We start from the raw sequence: 22,483 nt of genomic DNA on the forward strand, positions 1-22,483 counted from the left end.
AGATACCTTTGTATACTTTCTTTTTTACGTTATTAAAAATAAACTTCTCTTGATTGATTGACTGATTACTGAAAAGGCAATAAATATTGTTAATAGTACCATTCATTGTGATTGTAGGACGTGGTCTGACCGAGAGATCCGGACCCTAGTCACACGTCTTTTTGAGCTGCCCATGGAAGCTGCCAACTCGCGTCAGGTGGAAGAGCACCTCACAGAGTGTGCGCATAACTTCACCCCTGCAAATGTGCCCTCAACACCTTCCTACGAACGGTACCTGGACTCTAAGCTGGTGAGCAGAATTAGTGGCTACAGCTCTTTAACATGCAAGGAGCTCTGAAGATCCTCAGCTAAGATCTCCTTATTTTGCTTTGTCAAGTTCAGCCAAATTATTCTCGGCATATTATATCGCTTTCATGCTTTGGAAATGGTTGGTCAAGAGTGTTGAAGCCATCCGTTTGGGCTTTTCAAAAAGTTATGGTATTTACTCATTTCTAATGCACTCTATTTTAACCTCATTTCACGACCAGAAATGTAAAATTCCACGCCTTCGATTACCGTAAAAACCCGCATATAATACGAGGTTCTTTTCCTATTATTAGCGTCCCAAATTTGCACCTCGTACTATATGCGGATCCGAATGAAAACTTCAGTCAGAAATTTGGGCTAGAAGTTTTGGTTTCGTTATTGCTGAGTGACTACAGCATTGTTTCTTTATTGTTGAGTGCACACCTGGGCAGCGCACGTGCAAACCATGCTTCTTTTGTGCATCTTTTTTATTCTGCATTGAAGGACCAACATGTCTGGACCACGAAAACAGTACTTGGCTGCTTTCAAGAGAAAGGTTATTTTAGCCGCACAGGACATCGGCGATAATGCGGCCGGGAGGCAGTTTGGTGTCAACAAGGGATGCATTTGCGGATGGCATCCACAGAAGGAAGCCCTTTTCACCTGTAGCGGAACGCAAAGAAGCTTTCGCAGCCTGAAAAGGGGGACATTCCTGGAAATCGAACTCGCCCTGACGGAGTTTGTACGCTAACAGCGAGCCGCGCATCTAGCTGTGCGTGGAGCTTATGCAGGCAAAAGCTAAGGAGCTTGCAAGAGAAAAAAGGCTACCAAGTTCTGCCTTCAAAGCGAGCAAGCACTTGATTTATCGCTACATGGGACGTGCTGGATTTTCCTTACACCGCCGAACTTCGATTTCACAAAAGCTGCCAGAATCGTTCAAAGAGCTGCTTGTGGATTTCCAGCGCCACATTATTTTGCTGCGCATGTCCAAGAACTTCCAGCTAGGGTAAATTGGCAATGCTGACCAAACGCCCGTTTATCTAGACATGCCATCACCCCTCACCGTGCACAAAAAGGCCTCTAAACAAGTTTAGGTCCGTCACTGGCAACGAGAAAACGCGAGTTACCACCATGTTGTCATGCACGGCAGACAGACGCAAGCTCCTGCCCTATGTCGTCTTCAAGCGCAAGACAGTGCCTAAAGGTGAGGAGCTACCAAAAAATGTGGTCGTGAGATGCCATGAGAAAGGCTGGATGAACGAGAATCTTGTGCTCGACAGGATAAAGTCCGTCTGGTGCAGGCGGCCTGACGCACTGTTGTCGTTCCCGTCCATCCTCGTGCTGGACGCATTTTGTTGCCATTTGGCCGACTCAGTGAAGAGGCTGTCGCGCGAATCCGGCACTGAACTCGTCATTATCTCGGGTGGGATGACGTCTCAGCTGCAATCTTTAGATGTTTGCGTGAACAAGCTGTTCAAGAACACAGTCAAGCGGTGTTACGCAGATTGGATGAGCTCAGGTGGGCCTGCAGTGACGCCGACCGGGCGGCTGAAGCGGGCTTCACCAGCCATGCTATGCAAGTGAATTGTGGACGCATGGGCCAGCATACCAGAGGACCTTGTGCGTCGTGCATTCAAGAAGTGCGGCATCTCGAACGCGCTCGATGGCACAGAGGATGAGTACCTCTGGCAAGATATGTCCGACAAGGAATTATCCGAAGAGAGCACAGCTGTGGAAGACAGACAGTGATTGAAGTGCAGAGTGCACGTTAAATAAATTTTTTCCTCGAGTTTTCTTAACTCGTATTATGTGCAGATAAAACGTTTTTTTTTCCATTTCGCGTCCCAAAAATTTCACTTCATACTATAAGCAGGTTCGTATTATACGTGGGTTTTTACGTGTAGCACACATCCATGTAACAGATAGACGAAGATGCTTATCGCAATAAGGTTGGTTGTGGTAACTGTGAATGCGATGTGCGACATGCGTGCAACAACCTGCGAGGAAATTTTCTGGTACCAAAAGAGGAAACTGGGTGTGTGCTGGCATTTTCACGTGACACAGGCAGGGGAGTACTGTGGTTAAGCTGCCATGATAGGTGCTTACTGCTCTTGATCGCACATGCCTTACGCCTTTTCTTGTTTACATGGGATCTAGGGGTCGAAAAACGTACCATACAATTGCAGTTTGGTTATGTCCTGAATCTTGGTGCCCAAAGATAGTGTTTTCTGAGAGCATATTAACCACTAAAAAAGAAGCGCAACTCTATGGTATTGGGTCATTTTCTGTGAATTCGATTGTGATCGTGGTGCTGCGAAATTGTACAAAATAGGATGTTATCAACTAGGTTCTACTGTACATCGATGCGCTCTGCAGCATGTTATCTAACCTGAAATGGCATCCAACAGTCACGATTGGCTTTAACAAGTAAAGTGATGGGCAGTTCAGACAGCTTTTCTGCTCTTTTCTTTAGTTGGCTTTGCTGGACACCTTGACTGTAATTCTCGTCAAACCGGCAGGTAGTCACAATGGAAGTTGACCGTAGCTGTCATGACTTTTGTAGTTTTGATTGAGCGCCTGGTTTGCGCACTGTTTTGCATTCCCCTATGCATACCTGTTTTTCAGCCGACGATTACTAAAGAAGTGGTCATGAAGTGTGAGCCGCTGCTGTTCTTGCTGCGCAAGGCGTCGCGCACTCGCCCTGCAAACCACTTTGAGACAGTGAAGGAAGAGGATTATGTCTTCCGCATGCTGAACAACAATGCTTCGCGTGTCCTCGCACAGCTTGACGAACTGCGACGGGAACCAAAGTGAGTGTTATTAAATCTTCATGGTAGAGTGAAACCTCATTACTACAAACACCACATTAACAAACTTTTCAGATTAACAAACATATCCGAAATTTCCTGCGGACTTCCTGTGGTTTCGATATTCAAATATTTCAGTAATACAAACTTCAGAATACCGAACCTTTCAGAATAACAGTCATTATTCAGTTTCCTTGCCTTGTTGATAATGCCTCACTACTGCAAACTAATGTTCAAAAATATGGGGATTCTTGCTGTGTATCTTTCACGGCTGCTGAAACGGCTGCAAATTCACGGCTAGCAAATGACATAGCGCAGAAAGCAGACATTGCGGTGCATGGGCTCGGAAAACCTGAGACGCCACCCTAGAAAAAAATTAATTCAAAAATATGGGAGCGAGAGAGAGAGAGAAATAACTTATTTGGTAGCTGGCAGATTGGAGGGGGGCCAACCCCGCCTAGATGGCGGTCAGAAACCCTTGGGCTCTGGCGGCATCCTCGGCCTGCTGGATATGCAAGAGAACTTTCTTTTCAACCTTTTGCAGAGGTAACGAAGCATCAGGTTTTGCGAGCACATGCTCCACCCAGAAAAGTGTCGCCTAGCCAGGAAGGCACGTCTCTTCCTTCTTGCACCCTTCTTTCTGCAGCCATACTTTCTATGTGCGCCGAGAAATGTAGCCTCCGTACTGACTGGGGTGCCACATGGTCGCACTTTGCACTTTCTGGATGGCATCATTTACGTGCGCTTGCACTTTAGCATAGTTCAGCTGGCCATCTCGAGCGAGACAGTTGCACTGTCCATGGCAAGGAATGTAAAAAATGAACAGCAAGAAACTTTGCGCTTTGGAGGCGACATGGGCTTTTCTGTCGGTAGTTTTCTCAAAAAAAAAAAAAAATTAAATTATGGGATTTAACGTGCCAAAACCACTTTCTGATTATGAGGCCCGCCGTAGTGGAGGACTCCGGAGATTTCGACCACCTGGGGATCTTTAACGTGCACCTAAATCTAAGTACACGGGTGTTTTCGCATTTCGCCCCCATCGAAATGCGGCCGCCGTGGCCGGGATTCGATCCCGCGACCTCGTGCTCAGCAGCCCAACACCATAGCCACTGAGCAACCACGGCGGGTGTCGGTAGTTTTCTCGGTGTCAGCGTCTGTTTTGTGCATGTCACTCTAATTATATAGTGCTTCGGTGGTGCCTGGCGGCGGAATCTATGGAAAATAGCGGCAGCGCAGGCCGAGAGCCAACAGCGATGTTTTAGTGGATGGCTCATATGGTGACAACTTACGGACTGATGGGTTGATGGACAGAAGGGTTAATTATTGGGCTTTCACTATAACAATCATTCAGAATAACAAACAATTTACCGCGGTCCCCTGAAGTTCATTATATCGAGATAGAACTTTCTTTGTGCTTGCTGTAGAGGACTGGGCTATGAATAACGTATGGCTTTTAGGCTGACTATCCGACATTTTATTTCAATTAAGCATGACAATGTGCTGATTAAATGAAGTTGGCAAAGGCTGCATGTTGGGCTTGTTGGCACGTCATACTAAAGACCCTAGATGTAGTGCACCCGACACAGGACAGAATAGCGGCACTGTGCGTGTTATGTGCCACTCTTTTGTCTTGTATCGGGTGCACAACACCTAACGCCTTTAGTGTAGCTTAAAGGGGGCATGACACCCAATTTTTGATCATAATCTGTACTGTGTGAGGTAACTCTTGTGCATTCAAGAACACGGCAAAATTTTAGCGCATATGAACCGGCATGTAATTTGTAATGGAATTTTTTATATTACACTCGAACGGCATAACAATCTAGCCACACTCAATGTTATGCTCCTGAGCTGTGACGTCACAAGCTGCATGTTTGCTGAGGGAGCATATACAGGGTGTCCCACATAACTTGAGCCTTGACTTTAAAAATAAAAGGTGTATCAAAAGACGTCAGGAACATTTCTTTATCCTGTTAATACAGCGTTTCAGCATCACTTTAGGAGACTGTTATGTGCTCAACGAAACTATTCTCATTTTATCACTGTAACTGTGAGGAGCGGGACTAATACAGTAAAAAATAAAACTGGGCTCTCAGCATACATTTTAACCCAATATTTCAGTTTGAAATCACTGCCTCTAAGCCCTTCATACCGAAAACAACCGCCATTTTGGTATGGCTTCTGCAATGCTGTGAGATGCAGGGCTACTGCTGTGTCGACTGCTCTGAAACCTTCTGTAACCAAGTGCTGTACACCATGCCAGACTCTCCTTTCTCTGAACCCATGAGCGCTGCAAGGGTGTCATCGTTGCATTGGGCCTGCAGTTGTTTCACTTCAGCGACAAAAACTGGACTAGCAGAAAACGCCTGCGGAAACTACCCTGCGACACACGCGAAAATGAAACCACTTGTATACCGTGAACCATTTGAACATGCAAAATGCACTTAATTTCATCAGACGTCAGTGTTGCCAGATTGCTTTACGGTTCAACTGCGGCATTAATAAAATGCAAATACAAATTTTCTACCACACTGGATGCACTAAAATTTTGCCAATTTGTTGTGGGGCACATGTGGTTTAGCGTGCAGCGCATAATTCGAGCTAAAACATTTGTTGTCATGGCCCCTTTAAGTTTGTTCATATAGGTTGCAAGTCAGCAGCTGTTACTTGTCGTTATTGTCACTTTTAGCAGTCGTATGTTGCCGTGTCTGTGCTGACATAGCCTGCAGTGTCACATGCGAATGGGAACAGTAGTATTGCCATGTGTTTTGGGTGTGGCCACCGTTTAGAGATACAAATGACAGCCAAGAGGCTTCTCTCATTTGCTGCAGGAAGTTCATCTGCCTGAATGACAATCTGGACTACTCCAGCAAGGACCTGAACCTTGTGAGTGCACTGACGCCATGAGTGGTCACTGTTGTGCTAGCCTTATCCTAACTTTCAAGCTATAGCTGTGCCCTTTGTCAAAACTGCAAGGATCTTACCACATGCGACACCTGACTACACAACGACCTTTGGTGAGACCGGCGCAACTCCTTTCGTCAGCTTGTCGCCGCGTCGAGACTGTTATGTGTCCCTGCCATCGTGTAGTGACAGAAACTTGCTAATGTTGTGAATTCAGTTGATCCTGGCTATATGAGACTCGGATACATAAATTTATAGTCTGCATTGAAAAGTTGTAAAATCCTCTTTAATATCCCATGCGAAAGTATAGCAATTCACTTTGCATACATCAAACTACCACATACGATATGTCAAACACTGTACCACGCCATGCCCATGTAAGTGTGCTTCTCCTAACAGAGACGACGTCATTTCTCGCGTCGTGGGAAACATTTAATGGCGAGAAATTTGAAACGGCTCTGTTTTAGCAGAGGCTATCAAAGAAGAGATTGAATCTGAAAGGCAGTTTTTGCAATGGGGAAAAAAATGAGCAGGGGGCTTCCAGTTTTGCTCGCGATGCGCATGCATGGCTCGTGCAAACTGCTGCCATTCACTCTCAGCAAGAGCACATCGCCACTTTGCTTCAAGAATACGAAATGCCTCCTGGTCCAATGCGCATTCCGCATAGGGTTGGTAATATCGATGAATTATTAATCGGTTAATAGATTAAATATATGCTGCAAAACAATTAAACTTCACCGGTGTCCACGTTTCATTTAATCAACTTAATCAATTAGGCCTGTTCTATTAATCAGTTTCGAGAGTTGGACAGGAGTGGTGCGAAAATTTTGAAATCGTACTGGAATGGTGGTGCACAAGCAGTGATTGTGCGACTGTGGCAGAGCAACTGTCGACGAGTCCCGTAGTGATGCCGAACCGAGCGCTTCCCCTGTCTTTTCCCACACACCGCCACGCTACGCAAAGCCGGAGGCTTGAAATACCCTCGCAATTAAAAGGCGTAATATAACAACCCAGTCGCTGGTCGTCGTACCACTCCGAGTCCACTAAAGACGTGGTACAGCATGCACGCCGGTTTGCAGCATGTATTTGACATAACAGTGCATGGAGTTCATTTCGATCCCAGCAAATCTATAGCGTTCGAGCATTTATTCTCGCGTGCTGGTTGTGTGGCCATTCAGAGGTGTCAGTTTCACCCAACACAGAAAAGAGCATGTGGTTTAGAATCCTAAACCCGTAATTTTGTTTTCCCCTGTGCATATTGCGATTTCTGCCGTATTTAAGTTTGACTTCACAGTTCACTTTTGGCATATTTCTTTCCTTTTGTTGAACTATACTGCACAGGGATTCACTAGTGCACTGTATCTTATTTAATTCTGCACTAAGTGTCATCTTATAAAATATATTGTTTATCTTTTCAAAAGCCACTATAGTACCAACTATATTTAGTCTTTAACAAGTTAACGATTATCCTTTATCAAACGCTTATACACTTGTGTTTCAACCTTGGTTCCACCTCTCTAACCTTGCCATAGGGTCTGGCAAAGATTTTGATTAATCAAATAATTGATGAGTAACCCTGCATCGAAAACTATTAATCGATTAGAGGCTAAAATAATGAATTATTAATCATTTATAGAATAAAAACATTTTTCTACCATCCCTAGTTCCACAAGAAAGGTTAGAAGACACTCTATCTTTCCATCGAGTGGTACCTTGCATGGGATGCCGAACTGAACGTGCTGCATCGCCGAGTTTGTCGTCTTGTAGACAGGGGCTTTCGGAAAACAACATTTTAGGATTCTGCGAGTAGCCAAAACAAATCTGACCCCAACGTCCACTTGCGGGGATCTTTACATTACTGTTTGAATTTCAAAAACTGCTACACGCCATATCCGTGCTTTGCGGAACTCATCGCTGTGCGATTCACGGGTCCGCACTGAACGCATTTAGTTTGTGCCCGCACGATTACACGTGAGTGGGAATGGACTCAGATGTTCTGCAAGCTGAAAAACACTTTCAAAACTAGATGTTTGGGTTTAGTGTTGGCATTCACCAATGCAGGATCTGGAGGATAAGGGCTGAGAATGGAGGGACACACCAACCGCGAGGTGTTGGAGTGCTGAGGGGCATGCAAGATGAGGCGTGTGGAATTTTAAGGTGGCCAAGAAACGAGGACTGGCTCCAACAAGAAGCTGTCTAAACAATGTATTGTTGGTATTGTAACAGATACATGGCCGAACGTGTTCATGCATGATTCGTAGTACAAGTGCACTGAGGGCAGCACGATGCGTAACCATACAAGCTAGCTTGTTTTCGCAATGTGTCCATTTCTACCTTATCTTGAACAAAAATGTGTGACAAGAACTTTGAAGCGTTTGAACTATACTGTGGTCTTGTGTCCCGCCCGGCAACATTGGCTTTTAGGGTTAACATAGCAGTCAGTACAGTAGAACCTCGTTTATACGTTTTGACAACAAAAAAGCGTACTAACCAGTAAATGGTACCATCCAAAATAACTAAAACAAAATTGCAGACTCAACTATTGTTGACATCTACATAATGCGAAGTGTCACTCGGATCGTTGGGGCACGAGACGCCGACGCGCATCGAGCAGGTGGTGCTGTGGCAGCCCGAGATGCATTTTGTTGTTTTCCTATTACGTGTTGTCTTAAGAGGGCGACTAGAAACTGAAAAGAAATTGAGCTGGTGGGCGATGCCAGATTCTGCTGAAGCAAAACGTGATGCCCACATCGTGCCGCCTGCAGCATGGAACTGCGGCATGTTTGGATTATTGCCTACTAAAAGCATGTGGTACGCTACCAATGGCACTATGTACGAGGCGCTGTAAAACAGATAGGTGAAGATGCTTATTGCAATAGGTTTGGTGGCAATAGCTGTGATAGCATGACTAACAAGCCGTGAATGGGGTGTGTGACGACCCGGGCGAAGATTTGCTGATACCAGGATAAGAAACTGTCTGCGTCTACGTTTTCACGTGATATGAGCGGCTATTGTTATCGATCGTGCACGTCTCGTGCCTTTTTCACATGGGGTCTAGCGGCCAGAAAACGTATACGATTGCAGCCTGCAGCAGGGATCGGCGGCGCATTTCGGTTATCGCCTGTTAAAACCATATGCTATGCATCTGACGGCACCACGCGCTGTTTAACAGACAGGTGAAGATGCTTATCACAATAGGATTGGCAGTGATAGCTCTGTATGCCACGTGCAACGAACCCAGAGATTTGCTGGTACCGAAATGAGAAACCGAGTGCGCACCGGCGTTTTCACGTGAGATGGGCGGCCGAGTATTGTAGTGAAGCTGCCGTGACAGGCAGCTGTGTACTGTAATATATATATATATATATATATATATATATATATATATATATATATGTATATATATATATGAAGAAAGCGCTTAACCAAGGAGCCAGATTTTTATTAGTCATGTGTGATGACCCACTTATGGGGCCAAAGGTTCGTGTACTAAATGTTTTAACGGTTCTCTTAGGCGGAGCCTCCGAGAACCCAATTGAGGACAAAGCCGTTGGTTTGAACACACACACACAGACTTTTAATCAAACAGAAAAAGGCATAACGCAAATAGAAAGAAATAGAAAGCATGCATAACATAAACATTCAAGAAGACATTGCGGTAAGGAACACACTTAGGGCTTTAACGAGGGCGCGAGTCCGGGCTTGCCACGAGGGCGGGGACGCGTCGCAGTCTCGACGCGGCAACGCGGTGAGAAGCTGGCAGAAGGAGTGGCGCCGGTCTCACCAAAGGTCGCGGCGTAAGCTGACCGACCGGGCGCCGGGAGCGCGCCAGCTCTGGCGAGGCGAGGTAACGCTGGCGGTTCGGTGGCAGGAGTGGACGGCGGCGGCGTTCTGGCCGGGCAGAGAGCTCGGGCCCGTAGCCCGACTGCTCCCCTCTCGCCCACGGCGCGGAAGCTCGAACACCGGCCTCGGGCAGCAGGCGGCACGGCAGACGGGGGTGGCGTTCTGGCCGGGCAGCTGGTGTAGAACTCGGGCCCGAAGCCCGACTGTTCTCGTCCTGCCAACTGGCGCAAAAGCTCACCGGCCTTGAGGAGCCGACGGCACGCTCAGGTAGACGGGCGACGCACAGGAACAGGTTGGCAGGAGGCCCCGGGCGGGTGAAGTCCTGGTGGACTCGGGTCCGGAACCCGACGGCCCGTCTTCAACGCCCGCTCCGGTGGTTGACCTCCTCCTGCCGTCGTTTCCTGGGACTCTCCTGGCGTCTCCCCGGCGTCTCCCTGCGTGTCCTCTTGCGTGTCGACCCCCGTTCTGCCAGCGCACCACGCTTTTTCTTGTGGTCTGGCCGATTCCGCATTCTCGGATTGGCTGCCCGACGCCCCGTGGTCTTTTCTAATTGGTTGCTTTTTTCTTTCTGTTGTCTTTCCTGCGCCGCGCGTTCTCGTGCCGCACGCTCTTCGTCGTCGTTGTTTTCCTTCTTCCACCTCGGCGCGCGTGCACTCAGCGTCGTCTGCTCTTGACCGTCGCGATCACCGCACCATGTCGCGCACCACACATCACATCATGTCATAGGAAGCCAACAAACACTGACACCAAGGACAACATAGGGCAAATGACTTGTGCTTAATAAATGAAATAAAGAAACGACAACTTAATGGAAATGAAAGTGGATGAAAAAACAACTTCCACATGTGGGGAACGATCCCACAACCTTCGCTTCTTGGCTTCCTATGATATATATATACGGCATGCACCTTGTGCATTTTCTTGTTTACATGGGATCTAGCGGCAAGGCAACATATCAAACGATCGTATTTTGGCGACACACTGAACGTTGGTGCCAAAAAATCGTGCTTTCCAGGAACGTATGGAGCGGGGAAAAATGAGCATAACTCTACTGAATTAATTTTTGTCTTCTCGATTGCAAAAGTTGGCGGTAGGAAAACGTACGTAACGAGAATGTATCATCAAGGTTCTACTGTATATCAAAGACCATTCTACAGCATGAGCAACTTCCAACGTTCGTGAACAAAAATAAGTCAGTTTTTCTGCATTCGACACAGCCTTGGAGAAGTAAATTGGTAAGTTCCCGCTTTTCACGAGTTTGGTAACTGTCTGAGACCTGTGGAGATCGCAGATAAGCCTCAGATAGGCATACTTTACATATCGAATTATCAATATATTGAACTATTTTGTGATCTCCTTCAAGTTCGGTATACAATTAAACCTGGATATATGAAATTGACAAATGCCGAAAAGTTTTCGTTACAAAGAGGTTTTCGTTATATGCAGTTTCAGCATGAAAATCCAAAAAAGAAATGCACAAATTAAACAAAGGGGAAACTGGAGGTCTCCCAAAACGCATTTATTTAGCAACAAAGAGCCGTGTTATTTTGCTCCGTTGCTTGTTCGAGAGGGACGGCAACACTGAATGCTCGTAAGACATCAAGGAACACAACATTGTATCTTCATCGTCTAACGAGTCCGTGACGTGGCGCAAAACAACAATGGCCTCCAGCACTTTCTTCATGGAAGGCAAAGCATGTGATGAATCGACCTCCGAAGATCTGTCATCATCACTATTATGGGACACTATCCACCAGCTCCTCATTCGAGATCTCTTCAGTAGTGACGGCGCATTCGTCCACATACAAAAAATCGCAAAGCTGCATGTTGTCCGGGGCTGCTCCATTCGCGCGCAGTGAGACCCAAGCTTCAGCGAGATCGGGCGGGCCTGAAAGCACTTGCTCTCCACTGTCAGTTTCCATAGCCTGAACCAGTTTCCGAACCTGAACTAGCTGGGATTTCAAATTTGGCAGCTACTTACTTCTTTTCTTTTTTTGCCTCCAGAAACAGTGTCGAAGATGGCCATTTTGTGTTCAAGAGTCAATGTATTACGTTTCTTTGTCGAGGCACTCATCCTTGGAATGATACACCAAAGTGACTGCATGCGTGGACACTGAAGCTGACTCGCACATGCGCAATGTGTCAAAAATGAAGGAAGAGACAAAGAGAGACCACGAGTCGACGAGACACAGAAAGTTGCAGTCCTTTTGTTCTGAGTAGTGTCACTTGATGTCAGGTTAATGAAGTGAAATGAAAAGACTTCTGCAGCCACCAAAGAGTGGCGCTGCCGATGCACCACCGGCCACCCGTAAGCGGCAGCAATGTTATGCAGAACGAATGGCACAATGTTTGACGAAAGAGGACACGGCCGCGGCTGCAAGAATCGCGTTGCCGGCTGGCTCAAGGGACACAGGGGGGTGCCTGAATGTGCATGCAGACGTGCACGATGTGCTGGCAGCACTCTGCGGGGAAGCCTCACGGGAGTTGCTGGGGCTAAACGTGTGTGCCAAGTGTGATGACACCGCTTCGCGCTCTGCGGCGGCGGGGCAACCGCAGGAGATGCATGAGACTGCTGCTCGCGCTAAAATAACAAAATTTGAAGTAAAATTACTAGGTAGTCAGTGGGAGGAATTCATTATTTTCAGGATGTCTCCCGCCGCCACTTTGTTACATAGAGGTCACAAATACATGTGATGGCAGGGAATAGAAAAACTTGGGAAAGTCAAGGGATTTGTCATATAGAGCTTCTTTACAGGCATGTTTAACTGTATTAGGATGTGAACATTGTTTTTTATATTAATAGTAAAAAAAGGCTGTTGATCATTCAGAAACTGTTGGGAAAGTTTTCGGTATTCAATTCACTTTTCGCAACATCAAATTCATATTTGATTAGGTCTAAAATATTATTATTTGCACAACCCTAATTTTATGTAAAGCATCATGTTGCATCATATGCTGTTTGCAATATTCGGAGAGGTTCAAAACAAAGCAATGTCATCCCTGAAATGAGTGTCATTGCTTGAAAAACGTATATTTATGTTACCTAAGCCATCCAGATTAAATCATCTGCCACTGTTCAGCTCCAGCATCTGCTTGATGCATGGCACTACAGGCGGACAGTGGCTTCATATCGCCAATGACAACAGGAAGATGATGAAGGTTGTCACGTTAAGAAGTTTGCCATGAATCTGTGCTAGCAAGCGTTATTTCTGCGTTATGCACAAGTGATCTAAAACTGTTACTGACTGAACTGACCATAGGCATTAACATTGATGACTGCAGAATGAGGGAAGTGCTGCTTGAGAATAAGGGGATGGGTGCCTGACTGCACTAACTGCTGCCCCACTTCTGCAGGTGCGGCTTGTGGTGCATGACTTCTACGAGAGTCTGTTTCCAGCACCGTCACAGTTTGAACTGCCAGCAGAGTACCGGAACCGGTTCCTTTATGTTCGTGAGCTGCATGCCTGGCATGCCGAGCGCAACTGGGTGTATGCTGTCACCTACGTTGCGTTCGGCGTCCTAGTTGCTTTCACGGCGGTCACATTCTGCAGTGCCTTGGTGGGTACACGGCAGAACTTGCTTACCTGTGCTTGACATTAAAGTGTTGAGTTCGGAACAAACTGACAAGAAAGCACAAACATGAGGAAACGTTTGTGAATACAGTATAGCAAGGAGTATTATAATGGGTGAAAAGATGTACACATAAAAATTTAAGTTTAGTTTTCTGTGTATAGCTGTGACTCAAGTTAGGCCCTTATGGCATGAAAGCTCATGAAAGTCGCTGATCTGATGCCTGTACTATGAAAAGTTTAAAAAAAGTAGAGTCCAGGCACAGTTTCCACATTCTGCGTAAAATGTTAGCTTTTGTCATTGTGTTTTCATAGCATGGCTTGTTTTTCTGCTTCTCTACAATTTATAAGTCTCGTGATGTGGAAAAGGCTCATGGTCTTTTTTTAAACTGTTAAGTTATTCCCTCCATAAAAAATGCAACAGACTTGTGCGACCTTGCAAAATCACAGACAAATTTCCGGCGAAGTTGTTTCTTGTGCCCATTTGTACTGTTCATTTTTAGTGCCTGTAAATAAATTAATACTTTAAGCTTTACCTACATATGAGCCTTGGAATGGTACCCATTTCTTGTGAACTTAAAGATAGCGTCACATTTCATTGCTCCAGGATGCTACAAACACATACATACAGCAGGCTTCGGTCAATTCGGCTCCGTGTCGTTCATGTCAAACATGTCGTCCTCTGTACAGTCTGTTGCAAGTTTGATATTCTGCATTCATCAAACGTGATTCTACAACAACCACAAATGAGGTGGTGTTCCACGCTTAGACTAACCACTTCACTAGTTCATCCTGCAAAGCACGCAATTCTCCGTGACGCCAAAAAAATTGGCTTGGGTTCAACGTGGCTTGAACCTAGCTATTTTGCATTAAGGGGTACCGTAATTGTCGGTGAATTTTTTGGTTTCTTGTTAAGACACGCTCTCCTGTGATCAGTCTTTACAGTCACATGAAGAAAGGAAGTTAGTTTGTCATCAACTGATGCAAATCTTAAGCACTACGAGAAAAAGGCCATGTGCGAGTAAAGGACTTATTTTTGGCCATGTGTCAAAAGAAGCTAGCAGTGACAGTAATGCCAGAGAATGCTGTGGTAGATGGATTGGTTTAAGTGTTGCCGTTATCATTTGCTTAACTGTGGGAGCTTTTCTTTATTGGTTAATGCATTTTCAATGTAATACTTGGTCCTAAAGAATTGTTCCTAATGTGTCTCATCTCTTCATTTTGCTTACAGCGAAGCAACCGTAAATCTTGCCGCTCTGATAACACTTGCATCATCTGAAGAAGCAACACTTCTGTCTGCTGGTAAGATTAACCGCTGTAGTTTGTTTGCTCTGTGACCTTTTATTGCAGCATGCTTCTTTGTGTTCACTAGCTCTGTTTAGCTCATCAGTGTTGACATCCATATTGCGTTGTAAATTGGAATGATTAGCACACGAGGTCGCGGGATCGAATCCCAGCCACGGCGGCTGCATTTCAGTGGGGGCGAAATGCAAAAACACCCGTGGTACTTGGATTTAGATCCGCGTTGAAGAACCCCAGGTGGTTGAAATTTCTACAATCCCCTAATGCAGCGTGCCTCATAATCAGAAAGTGGTTTTGGCATGTAAAACCCCATAATTTTAATGATTGGTGAATACCGGATAACTCAAAAGGTCAGTGAAGGATCTGATAGACATGCAAATGAAGTCCGAGGAACACAAAGACAGATGCTTACTTTGTCATCCTTTTAGAATTTTCACTTTAGAAAAGGTAAGAATCTTTCTGGCACTAACGCAAGGAAGAAGCTATGCATTCACTGCGCATTCTATAGAACAAAATACTTAAAATTTACCTCCAAAGGATGTTACTCTGTGTAATGAATAGTATGTAAATTCAGCTGTAGTACCATACATGCAGCCAGTAACTTCACACTTTATTGGGAATATTTAAGAGTGATATTGAAAAAGAGTGTGGCTTGCCTGATAAGTCTAAAGAGCAGAACTGTGTTCAAATAGATTGCACTCTTTACTGAACAGTTTTGGGTAATTTGATACCAGTGGAAGTTCTTAATGGCTGATCCAGTGCAGGTTTATACGCAAGTTTATCTTGCTGGTACCGTTAACATTATAAGTGGTCTCAACCTGCTTGAGCTGGAGGCTTAATTTGTTGCATGTACAAGGTTTTTGCAAATCTACTGAAGGCTGCTTGCCTTTCTTTTTTAACTAAGGGTGTGTCAACTTCCTCGTGCAAGGCAAAGAATTACTGTGCAGCTGAGCCACTTATTGCACCTCATGACGGTGCTGACAGTACTTAAGGGCCCCTCACCAGGTCTGGCCATCTTGAGCTGACAAGCACAGTGCATACAACTCGCACTAACGATCGTGTCTGCTAAGAATTACATCCCTACACACCGCGGAAAGAGCTTAAATTTCAAGACAAACACCATTTGCCCTTCTCCTCACTGGCACTGCGCTCCCACCCGGAGGGTCGACGTACATTGCACAAGTGTGCCTGCGTACATGGCAGTGCGGACATCACTCATAGTAACATGTGACTTGGAGAATTAGTCAAGGCATCAGTTGTTTGTTTAATGTGTTGTTTCAATAGACGAATTAAAGTTGAGAGAAACAATAAAACATACAAACAAAATATCTGCATGTTTTTGTCCTACTTTGTACTGTAGCAAGAGCAATCTACTTCCATTCTGTCCGCTTGTTCCCACATTGGGCAGTCGCGCACGCAGAGAACAGAACTATCTCATTTTCTACAGTGTTCCAGCGCTGCGATCATGCTTTTTCAACCTCTAACACCTGCCTCATTGCTCATGATTGTGGCACTGATCAGGTGTTCTAGTGCAGAGCGTGAAAAATCGTCTGCTATGCAAAACGAGACAAGCACAACAGCTCGCGCACGAGACCTTTACCGGAAGTGTGGCACTCAGCAAAAATGTATTAGAAAAAAAAAAAAAAAGAAGCTGGGGCCTGTGACATATTTATCAAGTGATCCTCCAGCTCCGGTATGGGAGGACTCAGGGAAAGAATTTCACTTGCAGAGGCTAGACAGGGCAAATGGAGAGAGTGTCTATGTTTGCGGTGACGCTCACCTCCTGAAATCATGGGTTTGCGCCATTTAAAATATCACTATCTCTGCTGTTAATGAACTAATTTGAAAGTCATTGCGGTAGAACACTCCTTAGAGGGAACATACCAACTTTCAGCTTATAACCAAAATTTCCTATGTGGCCTGGTAAGGGTTCCTTTAAGGCAGCTTTGAACCAACAACCGATAAGAACACTGTTAGGATGCACTGACGAAAGTGATGAGATTCAAGTCTTAAAACAAGGAAATGTACAAATGATTGACGATTTTCGTGTGTCAAGAGTGCACCCTATAAGGATGTCCAGTTTTTATTAGTGTTGATGAAATTGGTACTGGCACCTAGTGCGATATTGCTTGTGATGTGTAATCTCTGCCAAAGCAGTGAAGATCACTCCCTAAGTTCTTGCCAGAACCTTTCATCCACAGAGTGTACCATTCATAAGCCACATTCTCTTGTATTTTATATCCTTCTGCCACTGCTGGAAAGAAAATTCACTTGCAATCTGCACAAGAAAACATACAGTTTCCTATAAAGATCGCTAGAAGAAACATTCGCGCTAGTGTTTTCTACAGGCACTGCAACTATGGCAGTTCATCCAGCACAGGAATGACTGGTGGTGCACCCGTGAGCAAAATTAAGGGTTGGCGTGAGAAAGCCAGTTTAAAATTGAGGATTGCAGTTCAAACTTGGCATTGCGAGCTTTCGAGTACATTCATCAATGTCAGATCGCACATTTTAATTACATAGAAATTGAGTTCTGTCGGAACCGTGCGGCCTGCATGCTTTTGCTCACGGGTGTGCGTGGATTGGCCTAACTTTGTTCTTCCTGTTCCCGATTTAAACAGCTTTGTGAATATTGCAGCTTGATGATTTTCAACAAAATATAATGTTACAAATGCCACAATACGCAGTGACTATTAGGGTTGTGCGAACACTCGAATATCACCGAATCGAGTGGTATAGCATATGCACGAGCAATTCGATTTGCGAATCGAGTATCTACTATACAATCTTTCAAATGTTCGATACATTCGCTGTATAGATGCCGTGCAGTGTCACTTGTCGTGTGCGCCGCAGAGCCCCTCATGCTCGATGCTGCCCAAGTGAGCGATTCACTTCAGTTTGGCCGTCCTGACTGACACGGTAGTATATGTTGCCACTGCGAGTGCTCTCTGACTTCGGCTTGATGGCCAAATGTCGCAATTTGCGGCATTTGGGCCTAAAATAACCTCTGTCTGTGCGATGCTGACAGGGGTAACAGCAACAAAAGCAGTGTGTATTTCATAAAGTGCAAGAGCACGTGCGAAGATCGGGTATGATTTGCCGTGGATACGCATGCAGATTGTGTTGGATACACGGCGACGAAGTTTATGCCACTTCATCAGCCGTCAATCTAACCTGCATGCATGATATTGGTACCGATGACTGATGAGCCACCCGTAGAACATATTAGCGGCAAGCAGTCCACTATGGCTCGCGGCCCATTACCACATCGGCCAGCGGTGAATTTTCGTCAACTCGTCATGACCCTCCAGATTTCAGAATCTTTGGCAGGTTTGAAATCGCACTGAACTTGACAATTAAACGGTGCCTTCTCTTTACCATCGGCGCCGGCTACACGTAGAGCGGTGATCGAGTCGCATGATGCACAGTCCTTTCATCTGTCATGCAGATTGGCTTACGATAACCCACCTGCCATAAAACTGGGGTAGCCTTTCTGTATTTTGGAGAAAAGCTGTAAAGCAGTACTCTCTATGCAATAAATCACTATTAATCTGAGGACCTCATTGGGATTCTGTACAACAGAATGTCACTAATTCATTAGTTTTAAAGGAAACAAAGCACTTTATTCTGTTCAAAATAAATTCTATTGATAAAAAATATTTTGCAGACCTTCATATACTAGAACTGAACTGTAATCAGTGGTGGCATACTAATTTGGTGTTTCCTTTAATAAAAGCTTATTGTACTGTAAATTTTGATTTTTATGTACCTAAATTACTGATAGCTTGCAAAGTTATTGTTATGCAAGTTATCAGTAAAGTTATGTTATGTTATTTTATATTATGACTCCCAAGCAGGTGCAGTTCCGCATTTTCTTGCCCAAAATCATAGCAAAAAATTTTGTGAAAAATTTTCTGGTATTCAACACACAGCTTTCTTTTTCTTGATTCGATTCGAAATCTACTGTTCAGTGTTCGCACACTCCTAGTGATTATGCATGCACACATAAACTTATTGCCTTTGTGCATTTGTAAAATGCAATTGCTTGGAAATAGAAGATGTACTAGTAAGTAAATGCCAGAAAAATTCTTGAAGCCACGAGTGTGAACATTAGACAAATCCATGTGATCCACCCATCCCTCCGAAGCTAGCTGAACAATCACGGTGCCGCAGCTCCCGTTTATAATTTCACTAAGGAACTGTTCTGCTTTAACGGAATATGCCTGACCACCAGTCAATGCAGGTGGATTTTTCGGGCGCCGTAGGCGTATCGGAGCTTCTCGAAGCCAAAGGCTGCCAGGGAGGCAGTCACCAGCAGAGCCCACATCACAAAGATGGCGTAGGTGTCTTCAAAGGTCAGCGTGACGCGGTTGCCATCACGACGGCAGTGGTCCCAGTTGCCCAGCATCTGTGCAATCCAGCGGTCCATGATGCCCATCTCGCGAAGCCACACCAGCCTGTTTTGAGAAAAAGCGCAGTTCACGACTGCTGTTACAACATTGCCTGTTGGCATACCGTTTGCACAAAGTGTGCAGCACAGTGCACTGTTAAAAAAAAGCACCAGATGTTTTGGGTCTGATTACTTCTCTGTTTTGACGCGAAGGCTGCACCTAAAATTCTTTACCACGTGTAGTCGGCGCTGACACATTGCACTGAGCAGCTTTCATTGCGGTAGCATTCTTTAGCTACTTGCCTGGGTTTTAATTGCTGGTGGATGGCGATCTAACATGGTGGAGGGTTACGAGAGTATGGAGGACAATAAAGACTGGAGAGGGAAGCACAGGTGGGAAAGAGGAGGAGAAACACGAGAAACCAGCCGGGAAATCGGAAAGCTGTTGCTGACTTTGACAGTGATCTTCAATCCTCATGTGCGGCATACTGTACATACTCGGTACACCTTAGGCAGTGCCAAAGGTGTGGCAGCACCCTGTTGAAAATTTTTGTAGTAGACAATGTAAGAACACGGGGACCAAGACCTCGGTGGCCAAGTCGGAGAACTTGTATAGCTGCACCAGCCTATTACGTGTGCTCATTTCTGTGATGTTGCAGTAGAGGTGAACTACTTTCGAATTCAGTTCTGACAACATGAAACAAAGCAGACGGGATGTCACTCTGGGCAGCGCTGTGTAACAGGGCCGTGGTTGGTATTGTGTACATACAAAAATACCCAAGAAAGTAGACGGAAGGATGGCCGCTGCTTAATTGTTCAATCGATAGCTTAATTACAGGGAAACCTTGATATAACAAATCACGCGGGACAGCTGAAATTAGCTAGGTATTCTGAAAGGTCGTTATAGTGAAAGCCCCAAAATTAACCACTCCGCCCATCAGTTCGTAAGTTGTCACCATTTAAGCTATCCATGAAAACATCGCTGTTGGCTCTCGGCCCCCACTGTTTATATTTTCCATAGATTGAAAAAATCAGAATTCTTTTGCAACTCAAATTCGCAACTTTCCCAGCACCACTGTTGATGTATTGAGACTCATAGCTCCATGGCTATTACATTTAATAGATCCATAGTTTTAACATCTTAACATCTTTATCCAAGTACACACACTATCTCTGTACATTCACTAGCTTTGTGTTTTTCCGGCAGTTGATTCAGACTCCCGTCAAAGCTCAATGCAGATTGCAGTTAGTACAACTGACTCCGTTTTGTGGCTTTTTGTTCATGTAATAACTTCCAAATTTCACCAGCATGTCCTCAGAGGTGCATACATTTTCCGTACGTAGTTTCTACCTGACACACCAAAGTTCTCCCATGGCGGTTCCGTACTGCCTTGAAAAGGGCTAGGCAAGCAATTGCCAAAACTTATTTAATTTCCCACATTGCAGATGTTTAATTCCCATGCTTGTAACTTTGCTGTGCTTTGCCCTGGTCACTCCACACATTGCCCTAAGCTCTAAGCAAACTCCGACATCTGTTTCTCCAGAATGGTGCTTGTTTGAAGTTATGCATCTGTGTCTAAGCATCCCATTTTTGCTGCTACGTCTGCATTTGCCTTCACATGTTCCAGTGCTTCTGGTCGCAATAACAGCTTCACTGCAAATATAATTTCATTGTGTAACCTGGCTTACATAGAATGCAGGGTTCTTAGCAGTGCATTATTGAGTGCAAGCCACCACACGAACGTATTTTGCAGTTTTGAGTGTGTGTCTAACATCTTGATGGACCCTCATTTTTACTTTACTGGACAAATTTTTTGGAAGAGTCAGTGTGCACCTTGTTGGAAAGAACTGTTGCAGATAAGCACTACGAAACTTCCTGGTTGTGACAGGCAGCTTAAGAGAGCAATTCCTTTGAACAACTGGCCTAACTAGATTCATGGTCGCATGTATGAATTATACTTGTCCAAATAGCATAATGCGTTGAACATTTATTTAGATAGCATTTTATCTTGTTTTAGTGAATATACCCTAGCAAAACATTCCAATAGAACAAGTCTTGAGAGTGTTATTGGCGCCAATAAGTGTATTGTTCATAAAGGTCCCGTAGGTGTATTGGTCCAATAGCCCCCATAGGTCTGGTCTTAAAAACGGGAAGCATCTGCTGCCTGTTGGATTTTGTTGGTACCAATACAATCCAAATAAAGCTTATTAATTGCCTATCAGACACGCTGCACTGCTCTATTATAGCAGTTAAAAATTATGTTGGTAATTTTGCTAGGGTATGTTATTGATTGCCTAGATTTTATGAAATGCCAAATCGTGCTTCAATGTTACAATTAAGCATAGGGGTCTGCTGCGCAACCCATCATCTTGTGGTGTCATAAGAATGGAAAGCGCCTTTGTTTGTGATTACTTAATGTGCATCTGTAATTGCAGGAAAGTTCTTGTTTTTGAAAGAGTTCTTGCGAGTTAAACTGTGATAGTGTGACCCCTTTTGGCACTGAGTGGCGATGTGGGAATGTGAATGGTGTAGCGTGTGTGAGAGAGTCATCGCATCAGTGCGGCCGTAATTGATTATATGATGTGGCTCAATAAATGTTGCTGCTGGGCTAGCTGACTTGTAGCATTTGTAACTTAGTTTCTCACATAGCAGGTGATGCTAGCAAAGTGAAAGAGACTTCTATCTTTGCTCCCACCCGTGGCCAAGGAATTATGCACCACATAAGAAAGAAACATGCAGTGATGAGTCAGTCACTTAAATATAACATAAAGTGTCATACTTCTTGTGTTGCAAAATGTGATCTTATGTTTACACGGAGGGCATTGCAGGTCTGAACGTATTTACCACCGAATGAGCAGAGTGACACATTCGTGCAAAAAGGTAGCCACAGCGGGCCAACTGTGCTCGTGACTAAAACATGTTATGTGTCGCATAGCGGAAGCGCAAAAGTGCACGAGTAACACATGATTTCGCATGAGCTAATCGGTACACGTTGTAGGTGAAATATATATAAGGCAGTCACTATTTCGTAGAAAGCGTCACAAATCAATCAATACGCAACTGCATGTAGTAATATTTCTATGATCGCATTGTTGGTGTACCTTCTGTGGTGTTGCCTGCTGTGTATGAAACGCAGTGTAGGGAAAGATGCAATGCAACACAGATGTACATGAGAAGGCAGAGACATGGACTGATGACGGTTGCGCTGCATATCTTTTCCTGAGCATTGCGCGATATATGTACTTGTCACAATGTCCTTGGCTGCACAGGCTCAAGTTATGCAGGTTTCCAGTCTAAACAGAATTTGCGTCACTCATCGTGGCAGCTTTTGTACTTTTGTATGTATAGTACATGTTTAGCAACACTCGTGAACCATATAAGC

At 44.8% G+C, this 22,483-nt stretch overlaps 1 protein-coding gene across 2 annotated transcripts in view; it reads left to right on the forward strand.

Annotated features, from left to right (window-relative positions):
- The window catches only part of Gnptab (N-acetylglucosamine-1-phosphate transferase subunits alpha and beta), a 110,971-nt gene extending 91,930 nt beyond the window's left edge, over positions 1–19,041 (forward strand). Inside the window, exons 19-24 of one of the 2 annotated variants that reach the window (XM_072287971.1) lie at positions 118–289; positions 2,911–3,095; positions 5,924–5,978; positions 13,194–13,397; positions 14,640–14,710; positions 18,954–19,041. In XM_072287971.1, coding sequence (XP_072144072.1) covers positions 118–289; positions 2,911–3,095; positions 5,924–5,978; positions 13,194–13,397; positions 14,640–14,687 — 664 coding nt within the window. In that variant the 3' untranslated portion in view covers positions 14,688–14,710; positions 18,954–19,041. Of the gene's footprint in view, positions 1–117; positions 290–2,910; positions 3,096–5,923; positions 5,979–13,193; positions 13,398–14,639; positions 14,711–18,944 lie in introns of both variants that reach the window. The other variant, XM_050185183.3, reaches the window with a different exon arrangement.
- Positions 19,042–22,483: the final 3,442 nt, after the last annotated feature.

Source organism: Dermacentor andersoni, chromosome 4 (assembly GCF_023375885.2).
Source record: "Dermacentor andersoni chromosome 4, qqDerAnde1_hic_scaffold, whole genome shotgun sequence".
NCBI lineage: Eukaryota > Metazoa > Arthropoda > Arachnida > Ixodida > Ixodidae > Dermacentor > Dermacentor andersoni.